Consider the following 14,570-nt stretch of genomic DNA (forward strand, 5'->3'; position numbering starts at 1 on the left):
CCCGACAGAAACAAGGGAAATACTCTCCCTGCAATACTTTATCGACGGCATCCGGGACTCTGAAATACAGAAAGCTCTATGAATGGCAGATGTAAAGGACATTAAAAGCGCTCTTTGTACGCCGTGAAATTAGAGTCAGCGCAGCAAGCTACTCGTAGAGATCGCTACCCAGTCAGAGCTTTGCGAGTCCACGAGCCTGTGGATCAATTGATCTCTCATTTAGATGATTTATCCAGACAAGTCAATGCTTTTATATGGAGTAGGAGAAAGAACAAAGTGGATCTAAGGTGTTGGAAATGTGGTACTGAAGGGCACATATGATGGCACTGCAGAACACCCCAGGTCACAGATAATATAACGGATGATTTGACAAGACCAGTGAATGCCTTGAGACAGAATATTGGTGAGAGGAAACCAACTCTAAAGTGCTGAAACTGCGGTGTTGAAGGCCACATACGAAGGAACAGCAGAACATCCCAGAGCACAGAAAATAAGACAGAGGAGTTAAACAGAATATTAAATGCCCTGAAACGAAAAAGAAGTGACAAGAGACCAAAGTGCTGGAACTGCGGAGCTGAAGGCCACGTGCAATGGTACTGCAGAACACCCCAGAGCATGGAAATTAAGACTATTTCCCAGCAACAACGCAGGAAACAAATTAGTGACCATATCGAGGAACTGAAGTTGTTGCAGGAGAAGGAAAAACACCCTTTAAGAGTGCTCAAGGTTTCTGCAGTGAGTGGTAACAGTAATGGACTATCCATCAATGGGCATATCGACGGAGTTCCTTGCGATAGGATCATTGACACAGGAGCTAATGCTATGATCATTCGGAAAGATTTAGCTCAACAATTTAAAGATAAACTGATTTGGATGCCATCTTATGTTACTTTCCAGACTGCTTCTGGCAAAGAAATCTACATAGCTGGGAAGTTAAATGTGAGCATCATGTTTGGAAGTGCCATCTACCATCACACGGCCTTGGATTGGACATTTTAAGGAAATATAATTTTTCCTTAGACTTCAAAAACAATAAGCTGTTCTCAGCATCTGAGGACATGACGATCCATCTTCAAAAAGGATCATCGCCTGGAAACGCCGACGTCTCATGTGAAAGACCCTGCTCAGAAAGCTGTCGAAATCATACTAGGGTCGGAGAGAAACACCAGACTACCGGCTATTCTCCATCTCAGATGCTCTTCGGTCGAGACCGTCGTCAGCCTTGTGACTGCCTGTTTAGTCGCCCTCTGGATGGTGCTTCATAGTCTGAGGAATATATTCAACATCTACAGGCCCGGTTTGAAGTGATGCACAACTTTGCACGAGAGCGAGTCAACTTGGTGACGGAGAAGATGAAGACCCGATACTACACAAAGGCTACTGAGCAATTTCACGAAGGAGACAAGGTGTGGTTGTGGAATCCGACTCGACGGAAAGGACTTTGTCCGAAATTACAGTCACCTTGGGATGGCCCGTACACAGTCCTAAACAGGCTGAATGACATCGTGGTTCGGATTCGTAAGTCTTCGAACTCTAAACCTAAAGTCGTTCATTATGACAGGTTAGCTCATTACTATGGCCATAGTACATAGCGTAAATAATTTCAAATAGTGTAAGACCATGGTCCGTTTTGTTTCCAAATGTGTATTTGATTTGATTTGTATTTAGTATTTAATTTGTATTTAGTATTTGATTTGTATTTAGTATTTGATTTGTATTTTGTATTTGATTTGTATTTTGCATTTGATTTGTTTTAGTTATTTCATTTATGCCATAGTTGTAAGTTTGGCTTCCTGTCCAGGGATTGTACTGCCCAGGACATGCAGTCCTTGGGAAGGGGGCAGTGTTATGGATTTGGTATTTGAATAGCTAATGTTAGTTGAATTATAAATAAAACTGTTTTATTCCCCGTGCAGTGCAGCGTGTGATGAACATTAAAAGAAAGCTAAGCCGGAAGATTAAAAATGCAAGAGCATGTGCATTTAAAATTTAATAAATAAATATCTCTTTATGATTTCGAGAAAGTTCCAGAAAATTCTCGTGCACGATTTAAAATCTTATAAAAGGAGGACAACCTCTCAGTTCGGTGATTTTAGTTAGTTTGTTGTTGTTTTAAGAGTTTATTTAGTAAACTGTTCTTGTTGACTGTAGCGAATTCGTGGATTAGCTTTCTTTAGCTGTTTTGAATTAACTTCTGTTGAACGTTTGAGTAGTTAATAGATAAACTACTGTGAGCTATTGTAATACTGTACGAATATCTAAGGAAAATTAAGCATTTTGTGATAATAATAAATTTTTATTCATTTTTCATCAGACTTGTGCATTTATTTCATAATGAACCCATACGTACACAACAATAGTAATAGTAATAAAATATTTTTATTTAATTTCCCTTCTTTTTTCCTATTTGAAATATATAGCTTATTTAATATATTATATTCAGTCACAAAAGTGGTGGTATAGCTGATGGTGTTTTAATCTTATGTTGTTAAAATTACTTTGGCCATAGATGTTTGCAAAACTGAAAAAAGTATTTATATTATCTTAATGCTAAATATCTTCTAATGAATGTTAAATTTATAAAGCACTTAAAAATTCTCTTCAATAAGAACTACATTAAAAATTACTAATAGCAGTAGTAATAAAGTGGTAATATGTGCATAAAAAAGAGGTTAAAAAACCTGATGCTTTCTTAATATAGAATTTTATCAAAGGAAGTTTCCCATTTCAAATGAATTTACAAATTTTCCATCCTAATAAGAAAACGAAATTATTTTAACAAGAAAGGTATTTAAAATGATGTAATTTGAAACAGTGATACAAAATAATTTATCCTACAAAATTAATATGTTTAACTAATTTTTGTATTTAAAATTACTTTTGTATTTTAAAATTGTGTTTTTCAAATATGGGATTTCCTCATGGGTTGTAATTAATAAGCATAATACACAGGGAAGATAATTTTTAAACTGTGTTTTATCTTTATTATTTACAGTTTTGTATGCTAATTATATTTGATGCTTATTAGTTTACAGATTCCTAATTTTTAGTAAAAATGAGCAGCGTATTAAACTGTTTTTAATAATTTAGAGTTTTCAAGTTGCGCAGAAGGAAGCAACTATTAAAGAATTGGAATCTGAATTGAAACAAGTGATTGATAATAGTGCTGTGCAAGAACAGCTTTTGTTTCATGTTTTTCAACAAAACAGTGAGCATTTTGCTGATTTGAATGTTAGTTTACCTGCTCCTTTTGAAGAATCAGGTATTTATAATTTGTTTTATCTAGTGTTTTAAGTGGTAAATTGACATTTTTAAAATGAGTGTATATGATTCTCTTCTGCAAGTTAAATGCATAAATACTTTTCTAAAACATTTTTTGATGTACGAGGGTAAGTTGAAAAATAAGTTTCCCCTGTCGACTGTGGTCAGAGTTGTGTATGAAAGTCAAAAAATAGAATGAGACATTAAAGATATGACATACCTTTATTTTTCCACATAGGTACCAAGTACATTGAGACATTTGTCATATCGCTTGATAAGCTTCAAAAAGCCTTCCAGGAAAAAATCAGGGCTTTGCATATGGAAGAAGCGTTGAACGGCTTGTTTCACTTCAGTATTGCTTCCAAAGCGCCTTTCCCCGAGATTTTTCTTCAAAGCTGGAAACAGATGGAAGTCGCTTGGTGCGAGATCAGGTCTGTATGGCGGATGGTGTAGGCACTCCCAACCAAGAGTTGCAATATGGTTTTGCATTACCGTCGCTGAATGTGGTCTGGCATTGTCATCTAACAGCAGAAGGCCAGGCCGCTTTTTCCGAATTGCCTCTTTCAGTTTCGACAGGGTGTCACAGTAGCACGTAGCATTGATGGTTCCAACCTCCAAAACGTCCAGCAACAAAACTCCTTGGGCATCCCAGAAAACTGTGAGGAGCACTTTACCTGCAGAGAGAGAGTTGTCTTGAACTTTTTTCGGACAGCTGATGACGGATGTTTCCACTCCATAGATGCGGCCTTCGATTCTGGCATGAAATGGTGGACCCACGTTTCATCCCCCCGTCACAATCCAAAACAGAAAGTCATTGCCATCTTCATGGTAACGCACGAGATGTTCCAGGCTGACCCCCATGCATTGTTCCTTGTGTGTCGAGGTCAATTGTCGGGGCACCCATCGCGCTGACACTTTTCTGTATCGAAGAATGTCGGGGATGATGTTTTGAGCTCACTTATGTGAGATTCCAAGTTCTGCTACTTTATCGATGGTGATACGCCGGTTTGCTCTAATCATGTCATCCACCTTCCTGACATTTGCATCTGTAGTGACCGTGCGCGTCCGTCCAGCTCTTGGTATGTCCTCCACTTGCATACGTCCATCACTGAATGTGCAACACCATCTCCGCACCATTTGCTTCGACATCACACCTGGCCCACAGACTTCCACGAGGCGGTTATGAATTTCTGTTCCTGATACTCCCTGTGCCCATTCATAGCGGATAACCGCTCTCACTTCCTCCTTTGACCATGAATTCAAAATGCACCTTCTCTCCATACCTACCGGGGCTCAAATGAGAGGCTGGTTTCCGCTTTGCGCTGGCACTGCAACAGAGCCATCTGCTTGATTTTCAGCGATCTCTATCCAATGGTGTATCGGTGACTTGCGCTTTTTCCTGCTGTGTTGCCTTTCGCGCATAGCCGTTCAACGCTTTCCATATGCAAAGCGTGAATTTTTCTTGGAGGACTTTTTTGAATTTTATCAAGCGATATGACAAATTTGTCAATGTACTCGTACGAGAATAATAAAATAAAGGTATGTCATATCTTTAATGTCTCATTCTATTTTTTGACTTTCATACACAACTCTGACCACAGTCGACAGGGGAAACTTATTTTTCAACTTACCCTCGTAATTAACCTCTTAGAGACTGCTTAGTTGTAGAAATCCCCATACAATGTTTCTTGTTTATTGAAGAAATGTATCAATTTGATAAGACTAATTATTTATTAGCAGTTTTAATATAAAAAGAGTTAATTTGGGAAACTATTAGATATTATGAGGAAGCAATTTGCAGAATATAATTTGTAATGTGCAAATGAGTGTAAAAGAGATAATGATTTATAGCAGTGTTATTGGTTTAGAAATTATGGGTAGTTTATTGAAAAGTAATCTCATAATTTGCTACAGCAACCAAAATGTGTACTCGGTTAGTAATATTGCACAACTTGTTATCTGATTATTCAGTCACAACTGTTTATCTGATTTATTAACTGTATTGTTTAAAAATTTACTCATTCCAGTATTATTTCCAGTTGCTGTAATCATATTGTAAAAATTTATAATGGGCACAAATAGAATTGCATTGCAGGTATTGTAAATAGAAAGCCTACTTGTATGTAATTAACAAATTTCTAAGCTACTACGAATCTGCTTGTAATCTTAATTTAATAAATCATATACACATTCATGTTGTTATTTGATTTTTCTTGTAAAATCTGATGTATTAAGAAATTTTTTTTTGGGGGGGGGTTGCTAAATAAGCTTTCTTTGCAGGTAACTTCATCATAACTGAGCAATCTAATGGCAACAAGTAATAGGTTTTTTACACTTCAGTTCTATATATTGACAGGAATGATCACTAAGATATTAATGCAATGGCTTAGTATCATAACTTTTGTTTAGGAGATTTTATTCCATATAGTTGATTCTTGCTCTGCTTTTTATTAGATCGGTTTATAATGTATGTTTCTTTGCAGTTATTTGAAATCTGTAGAATACAAAAAAATGCATTCTTAATTTTTTTAATAGATCATTCCAGAAGTAGTTCGAGTTCAAGGTCAGCTTCTCCTGTTGATAGGTAAGTTTGAAATATATGAAATAGTTTCTGTTTTACAATATTTTCAAAATTCATATTAAGTACTATTTATGCAGAATATTTTATGAATTCAAAATACTTTAAAAATTCATTATAAGTAAACCATAAATAATTAGAAGTAAATAATATAGAATTCATTATAAGTAAATGAGAAGGTATTGTATTTCTTGGTAAATTTATATATATATATATATAGAGAGAGAGAGACAAAGAATATGTAGAGAGTACTCTATGAAGGCAGTCATGGCCAGCTATAAGATGGAACAATGTGACAAAATTTCTTTCTAGGCCATTCGGGTACTTCGGGAATCTGTCTAAACTACAGTAGCGATCGCATGGTGCGAGAGACCTCAGTGGCTTCGGGTGTGTATTTGCTTTACTCGTGTCACCATCTATTAGCACCTATGAGAAGTGTAGCAGCACATGAGTTTCGCATGCCCTTGAAGAAGATAAAATCCTTGGGATTCGATCTTGGGTCTGTTTAATGCGAGTCAAATCTTTACCACTAGCGCAAAATAGCTCCTGTGCACTAGCTATTCTGACTCTTTAAAATCTGCAAGCATTGGAGTTGCTCTCCAAATCACTACACGCTCCCTTCCCAAGTATTTCTGATGTGATCTGAAGAGAGGCCTAGTGTGTGAGCATGGTTTTACGACCACAGTGCACTGATATTATTGATCATTGCCTTGATGGGCGATGACTGTGGCTCCAGTTTGTGGGCATGCTCAGTTGGAACCGTTGATGTATGGTGGAGCATGGTTCAGAAGGTCCATTCTGTTGGCATTTGTGTCTTCATTGGGTTGAGGTGGAGCTTGTGTGAAGAGGGGCCTTGGCTTGCGTGATGCAGTTAATCATTCATCCTCAGCAAAGAGAAGTGTTTGTAGTTCTCTGGGTCACCAATGTAGTGATCACATGGTGTGAGAGACCTCGGTGGGTTTGAGTATGTAGTTGCTTATTCATGTTGCCATCTATGAACACCAATGAGAAGTGTAGCAGCACATAAGTTTCACATTCCCTTGAAGATAATAATGACCTGGAGATTCGATTCTGGGTTTGTTTAATTCAAGTTGAATTACTAGTGCAAATGATCTCCCATGTGCTAGGTTCAAGAATTCCAACTCTGTCAAATTTGCAAGCGTTCAGTTGCTCTCAAGATTGCTACACTGCTATTTGGGTACTTCAATAATGTGTCTAAACTGTCTTTTGGGTACTTCAAGAATCTGATTTATTTCTATCTATGAGTTCTTGGGAAAAGGAGTTCTTGAGGACTTTCCTACATTTGACTTGGAGTTGTAGGGAGACCAGGTTGTGATGCTTCAAAGGCAGAAAGCTCCCTTCTCAGCTAAGAAATTGGTGGTTTTATTACCCAGATATTCCATAATGAGCAAGAATCGATTGAAACACAACATCTTTGTCATTACTTGAGAACCAGTTAAGGAGATTGAAACAGAATTGACAATTGAAGAGCAGGAATCACTCTTAATTCAACAGCTTAAAGGATGGTTCTGGAATCTGATAAGAAAACCACCTTTGAAAAATGCCCAGGCGAGTTTGTAGTTATAGTAGGGCTTGATTGATGGTCGCGGTTTCACTGTTAAGAGCAGTTGTATATGGCCAGTGGGTGCATATAAAATTCTTTAAAAATTATGAACGACAAGGAAAAATGGTACTCAAAATGGATCCAGCTTATTCCTCCACCATATGACATTAGATTGTTACATTATATATTGGATGTTATGTTGTTGTTCTTGCTGATTTTCAGGAGTAACCAGATGTAGTTCTGCAAATTATGACCTAATCAAGCAACCACCAGTGAAGGATTTGTTTGCCCTGAAGGTCTTGTTGTAGTGATTGCTGCCTGAAAATTGTGATTAAATTAGAAGTTTTTTAAGTTTGTGAATTATGCCAGCTTTGAACAAGAAGCTAAATATATCAAGTCTGAAATATAAAGACTCATATTCTGCATAATTTTCATACATTAAAGTATCTAATTTTTTTTTAAAATTACATTATGCATGAAATTCACCAAAATTATTTACATATATACAAAATTCCTAACACACGTTGTAGAGACATTAGGAATTTTGATGCTGGATAGACGTGAAAAAGTGCAATGCCCTCGCCAGGACTCGAATATGCGTCGAGCATGTAACCATTACACCACGAAGGCATATTAAGAAGGCAGGAGATATACCTTATATACTTCCCCTTTTAAAGTGCGAGTGGGGATTAGAGGACCCAATCGTCAAATTCTTATTAGAATCATCATCCATCATCTTTTTTAGTTCGGGAGCTACTATAGAGACAATAGGATTTTTGATGCTGGAGAGACGTGGAAAAGGTGCAATGCCCTGGCCGGGACTTGAACCATGGACCTCTCGGATACGCGTCGAGCGTGCTGATTATTACACCACGAACGCATACTAAGAAGGGGGGAGAAATACCTTATAAGGTTTAATTCTGTATATGATAATTATAACTTGCTTAATAAATTATTTTAAAAAAGTAAATGAATTTTTAAACTACTCATTTTGTGATCATGGCTTTTGAACAATATCGACTCTGCCTATTATCATCAGTATAAAAGATTAAGAATGCTCCCATGATTATGACAGTATTTTTCTTTTGCTTTAATTTTTAAGGTTTTTCATTGTACCATCTTATAATATAATGTGCTAAGGATGTGTGTCATGTGTCAATCGGTAAAGCGTTGTGTTGCGGCTGTGAAAAAAGTATATGATAGGTTATTTTTAAAATTTAATTACAAAACTCGGCAATATGAAACATGTTGCCACTCGCTACATATTTGCCTTTCGAATTCAATCAAGGAACTTCGCAATTTAACAGAAATGAGTTGCCACTGCTTGAATTAAAATATTTTAGTCTTACACGAAAAGTGTTCTCTCGTTCAGCAAAGCGAATACAAGATATTTACAATAATTTTACTTTCAAATTTATTCTTTTATTGTAAGCTAATATTTAGTTCACTCATAGTGTTTCACTGTGGGTGAAATTTTGTCAAAGATTTTTAACCTTTTTAGTTATAAGGTATAGAATTCAAAGTTTGCATACACATTGTTTGTCAATGCAATATAATTTCCCCCCCCCCAAAAAAAAAGTTTCTCTTTTTTTTTTTTTTTTATTTAACGGTTAAAAGATTTTTCGCATGTTTTTTTCATGAACGAACTAAGCAGGAAAATTGGAACTTAATTTCAGAATATTTGAAAATCGTTCGATTTTTTTTAAAGACTATTTCGGGGTTGATTTTAAAATCTCAACATCTAAAAATGTATCGGATATAAAGTTTTGAAATTTTAAACATTATAAAACAAACTTTTTGGCCCTCTTTTAAAACAAGAATGATAAAAAAAAAATAACTAAAAAAGTGTTTCTCGCGAAAAATTGCTTTTGAGTTTACCATCGTGGCGCCTGAACGAAAATGAGTTTGCCATCTTGGTGTACTTAAAGACAAACTAACCATATTCTCTTTTTTTAGTCCAAAGGGACTTTGTCCCTGAAGGACTATTATTTTCATTTTCCGATTTTGCGTTGGTTCATTATAAATGTCCATTTCACTTTTCAAACTTTTGCCACCAAATGTAGAGTCCTGCATTATATTTGAAGAAATTAAATAATAAAAAATCTGCATAAATGTAACTATATTTCTTGCATGGTGATAAAACAATGGTACATAGAGCCATTGAATTTTGAATGACGTAATCCTATTGCGAATATGGGCATGTGGAAGCGCAAATTTGAAATTTGTTGTATTATCGATTTCATATTTTGTAACACTTTAAACGAATTTTTGATTAACATACTCAAGGATTTCAAAGCGAGCAATGGCAATGCTGTACAGAAGAAATATTTTTATATCCAGTGCATGAGACTGCGTATCGGAGATTCTAAAGATATGCTAAATTTTAAACTATTTTGCGGTATTGCTCTTGAACTGAATTTTATGCTTTAAGTGCGAAGAACACGATATTTAATAAATAAAGATGACAGACAAAATGTTAAAAAAACACCCCTTTGGATGTAATTTAAAATGTGAAATCTTTCAGTGTTTTTTTTTTTTTTTTTTTTTTAAGGTTAATGGAAAACATTAGCTATTTAGTCGTTTACTTTGGTTTTCAAGAGTGTTCCTTTTCTGCTCATCCAACATCTTGGCAAATGAATTTTGGAATTTTATGTTTATGTTTATTTTAAGATTTCTGTGTTTTCATACTTCAGTCAATTTTTGTCTTTTCTTTGCAGTTATTTTGTGCATTCTAGCACTTCAGTTTTTCACGTTACTGATTATTTTACAAATATAAACCAAGTTTTCTTCTAGCATAAAAAATGTAATTTGTATTTTGTATATAATTTTCTTCGGATCAAGAAAGCTGTATCTTGATGACTGATGATTATCATTATATAATTTTAAAATTTTTAAATGTCTTGGAAAAATTTAGAATACTTCAGTTTTATACATTGCACAGTCTGCCAACAGATTTATCTAACAAAGGCTTTAAAGGATAACATATAAAAATCAATATTTTACTTTTTACTTTTTTTGTACACCGCCCAGATGGCAATGCAGTTTATTAGGTGCCTCCATAATGAAATGACTGCTATTTCTGACCTTAGTGGCCAGAGTCTAAAAAGGTTAGTGCATGCCATTAAGGTAAAAAAAGGGGGGTATTTAACTTTGTTTTATTCATTATTTTGTGGTTGTTCATAAGTCTAGATGAATTAAATGTTGCATATTTCCTTCTAATAATTATTTTAGTTTGAAATTTTATGATTAAGATTTGAGTAATGTTTTATGTTTGTATTTTGTAATTACCAGTCATTTTTCTTTGTTCATCGAGTATTTAAGAATGCTGTTCTTTTAAATGTGTATATGGTTTAGAAAATGTATAAAAATATTTATTGGAAGAATTTAGTAATCCTTTTTTTCAGTTGAATTATTCAGCGTAAACAATGATTTCTTTCTCTCCTTCATAAAAGTTTGAGTATTATTAACTTATAACTATATAATTAATATATCAGTAATATTTTGAATTAAAAAAAAGTTGTTGGGTTTTGATTACTGTATTTATAGTGATTTGATGCATTAATAACTAATAAGAGTTTTTCTTTCCTTTTTCTTTCCCTTCAACACAATTTTTTTTATATGCATGTGTATTAATGCAAATGCATATAGCAGTTTTTTTCTATTCATTTTTGCTTTTCTAAGCATCTATCTTTTTTTGCTATTCTTTCTTAATTTTAACAGGTGACTACTTTCTCTTCAGCATACTAAGTTTTATATGAGACATTATTCAAGCATGCTACAGTAATTTCCTAAGTTTTCATTTTGTCTTCTTTGGATGGAAAACAGTGCAGTGAAAATCACTTAACATTCTAAATCCAGTATATTTTGCATGTAAATTAAACTTCTGTGCATTTTCGTTTCCATGCTTATTTTAACATTTTCTATAACAGTTTAAAACTTGATCCACCTTTTTAACTTTCTGATACTTGTTGCCTTCATTTTGCTTCTTAATCATTGTAATTTTATTTACATTTATGCAATTATTATATTTTATATTTCTTTCTTTTTTAATATATTTTATTTTATTTTTGTTATTTACATGTAGCTAGTAAATGCATGTTGCAACTATTAAAATATTGTTTTATTACATTATTTGCTCCTTTTCTTCTCATTCTGCTTGATTTGTACCCCTACCTACATAACTCCTCATTTATAGTATTACAAGTTTTTTCCGGGAATCAACAGTTACCAGTGACAGATCAAGAATTAGAAAGGTAGGATTATATATTCAAATCTGTATCATACTGTTGTGTTTTGTGAATTGTAAGTGTCTATGTACACCACTCGACATTCAAAATGCAACACCCAGAGGGAGTGGCCCAAAAATTAAGCAAATTTCAAGGTAGATGCACGTCACCAAGTTATGCTAATGATGTGGTCCAAATTTTGTGCCGTTATTTCTGCTAGGAAAATCATCATAGAAACTTTGTTCTTGTCTCAGAGAGCATATGTTATAGCAGAGAAGGCCAAGCTGTCATCAATAGAGACAGTTAAAGCATACAGACAATTTTATAAGGTGGATGGTGTTTGGATTGTGAAGGGTAGATTGGTCCATATGGCAAATTTCAACCAACGCACCCCTAAACACGTCCATAGTGCACCAGCTGTGATGGCAATGGTTGGAATAAGGAAATGTCGCAAGTTTGAGGGGTGCCAGTGCAGGCAGAGTGACATTAGCTTACATGGATCGATGCATCTGCCAACAAGCAGTGGCGCATTCACAAGCACCACTTCTACCTCTATTCTGTAGCACGTTCAAGACACCCTGGATGTTACCATATCGATTTGCCATCAATTAGTGGCTAGTGGCCTGCACATGGCATCTGCTAAAAGACTGCCATTGACACCACATCATAGACACCAACATCTGCAATGGTCATGCTCGAATTATATATGGACAACAGAATGGCACAGAATAATGTTGATCAGATGAGTCATGCTTTTGTTTCTCCTATAAAAGTCGCCACATACGAGTGTGGCATCAGGTGGAGACAGGTCCTATCTGGCAGCGGTTGTGGAATGTCCCATAGCGTGACAACGTAGCATCATGGTTTGGGGCGCAAATGCATGTGATTCTAGGTTACTTCTTATTCAGGGCACTATGATGGCCCAATGATATGTGGATGATGTGCTGCCCTGCCTTCAGGGAGGGCCCTTTATCAGCAGGATAGCGCCCGACCACACACTGCTCGCATCAATTAACACACTCTGCAAGGTGTACAGTTGCTTCCCTGGCCACCATTCTCTCTTGATCTCTCACCAATTGAACACATTTGGGATGTGAATGGACACCATTTGCAGAAGAGGAACTGTGGCAAATGGTTATCAGGGAATGGAGAGCCATTTCTCAAGACACCATGTGTAGTCTCATTGATTCTGTAGTTGCTTCATGTATCGCCGTCCAAGGTGGTCCTACAACCTACTGAGCCGACGCTGTTTTTGCTCTGTATCATGCATATCGTTTTGAAATAAAGATCACTTATTGTTCATTGCTGTCTGTCTCTGTTTGCCAAGCTTCATCACTTTTTGGCCACTCTTTCTTGCTGTTGCATTTTCAATGTCAGGTAGTCTATTTTTGAGTTGTGGTCATGAATAAGCTTGATTAAAAAAAAAAAAAAAAATTCTATGCTTTAGTAACTTAACTTTGATAAAAAAAAAAAAAAAAAAGAAAAGAAAAAAGAAAAAAAAAAAAAAAAGAAAGAAAAGAAAAAAGTTTTTATTGCTATTAGAAAGAGAAAATATAATACAAATTCTAAAATTTGGGGCCCCTAAAACACCAGTGGGGGGAAAAGCATTTGCTCTGTAACAGATTAAATTTGAAAATTATATATCTTGTTCATTCTTGAATGAAAATGCAATGGTACATGGAGATCTTGTTTGACGCACTGGCAATTCATCCCTTTCAAATAGCTGAATGTGTGGATTAAAATTGAAAGCTAAATGCAAAATAAAGGTCCAGGTATTGGACATCTAAGATGCGGATGTCAAATATTTGGAATGATCGAAAATCTGGACGTCAAAGGCCACTAAGAACCCCCATTTTTTTAATGAATTTTTTTGTATGCTTTGCACATGCACATTTTATCCCCCCCCAAAAAAAAACAAATGTGTGCAGAGTCTCTATTTCACTTCAGTACTAAAAAAAAAAAAAACTTCGTTATTGAAGAGACAATCATTTTAACATAAATTTGATCAATAATTTGGCTTCGTAGCTGCATATCTGCTTGGCATACATCTCATACATTCTACATAAAAACATCATTAATTTTACACCTACTAATATTTTATATCCTTGACACTAATCTGCCGAATCATTATTTATTATATTTTGCTTTCTTTACCGCACTTTTATCGACACATGACAACTTGAGTAATAACTCGTGCAGTGATGCCTAAATTTTTTTATATATATACGAGTAATTGATTAACAAAGAGTATAGTGTTTATGTTGACATTACTTATGCTTGGTGATGATTACAGATTTAAGTTAAATGTGCATTGAAATGTTGGTGAGGAAAAATTTAAAAAAATTTCTTTTCATGTGCTAAAAATAAATTTTGTTTTTGATACTCATAAGCCAAAAGATTACATTTAGTGCTGTGTGAATGAAAAATAACTGATTTATTACCCAGAACTGGCGCCAGAGCTTGTATTGCTGCAGCGGGCGGCAGAATTTAGGGAAGACAAAATTTTTGAATTCAGAGAAGCACCAACAAATTTAAGGGATGACAAAACTTTTAGAAGATAGGGAAAACGCTAGGATCCATAATTTAGAGATGGCTAAAATATAGAACTTAGGGAGGCACTTGGTACCAGAGTTTAGGTCGCAGATGCTGCATCAGACAGTATGATACTAGAGCCGACCCTCAATAAGTATATGTATGAATTTATTTTTTCAGAACTCAGATAGTCCTTAAGCATGTGCAAGAAATAGATGTTAGTAAATAACTAATTTTAACTAACTAATAACTAACAATTTTAGCATGCAGAAATGCACATGTGTAAACTATTTTTGTAATTGGAAAAAATACACGACCTTGAGCATTTAAAGAAGTAAAGATATTTCCTGTTATATATCATGCAAATAAAAAAGCATAGATGACATAAACGTTAGTGAATGATTGATTG

At 34.9% G+C, this 14,570-nt stretch overlaps 1 protein-coding gene across 1 annotated transcript in view; it reads left to right on the forward strand.

Moving 5' to 3' along the window:
* Window positions 1-14,570, forward strand: part of LOC118197042 (kinesin-like protein KIF21A) — a 250,282-nt gene that overhangs the window by 161,097 nt on the left and 74,615 nt on the right. The window contains exons 24-26 of the mRNA XM_085818558.1: window positions 3,091-3,262; window positions 5,797-5,845; window positions 11,599-11,656. Coding sequence (XP_085674684.1) covers window positions 3,091-3,262; window positions 5,797-5,845; window positions 11,599-11,656 — 279 coding nt within the window. The remainder of the gene's footprint in view (window positions 1-3,090; window positions 3,263-5,796; window positions 5,846-11,598; window positions 11,657-14,570) is intronic.

The sequence above is a fragment of the Stegodyphus dumicola genome, chromosome 6 (assembly GCF_044657685.1).
Source record: "Stegodyphus dumicola isolate Sdum_Otavi_A_Nest chromosome 6, ASM4465768v1".
Taxonomy (NCBI): domain Eukaryota; kingdom Metazoa; phylum Arthropoda; class Arachnida; order Araneae; family Eresidae; genus Stegodyphus; species Stegodyphus dumicola.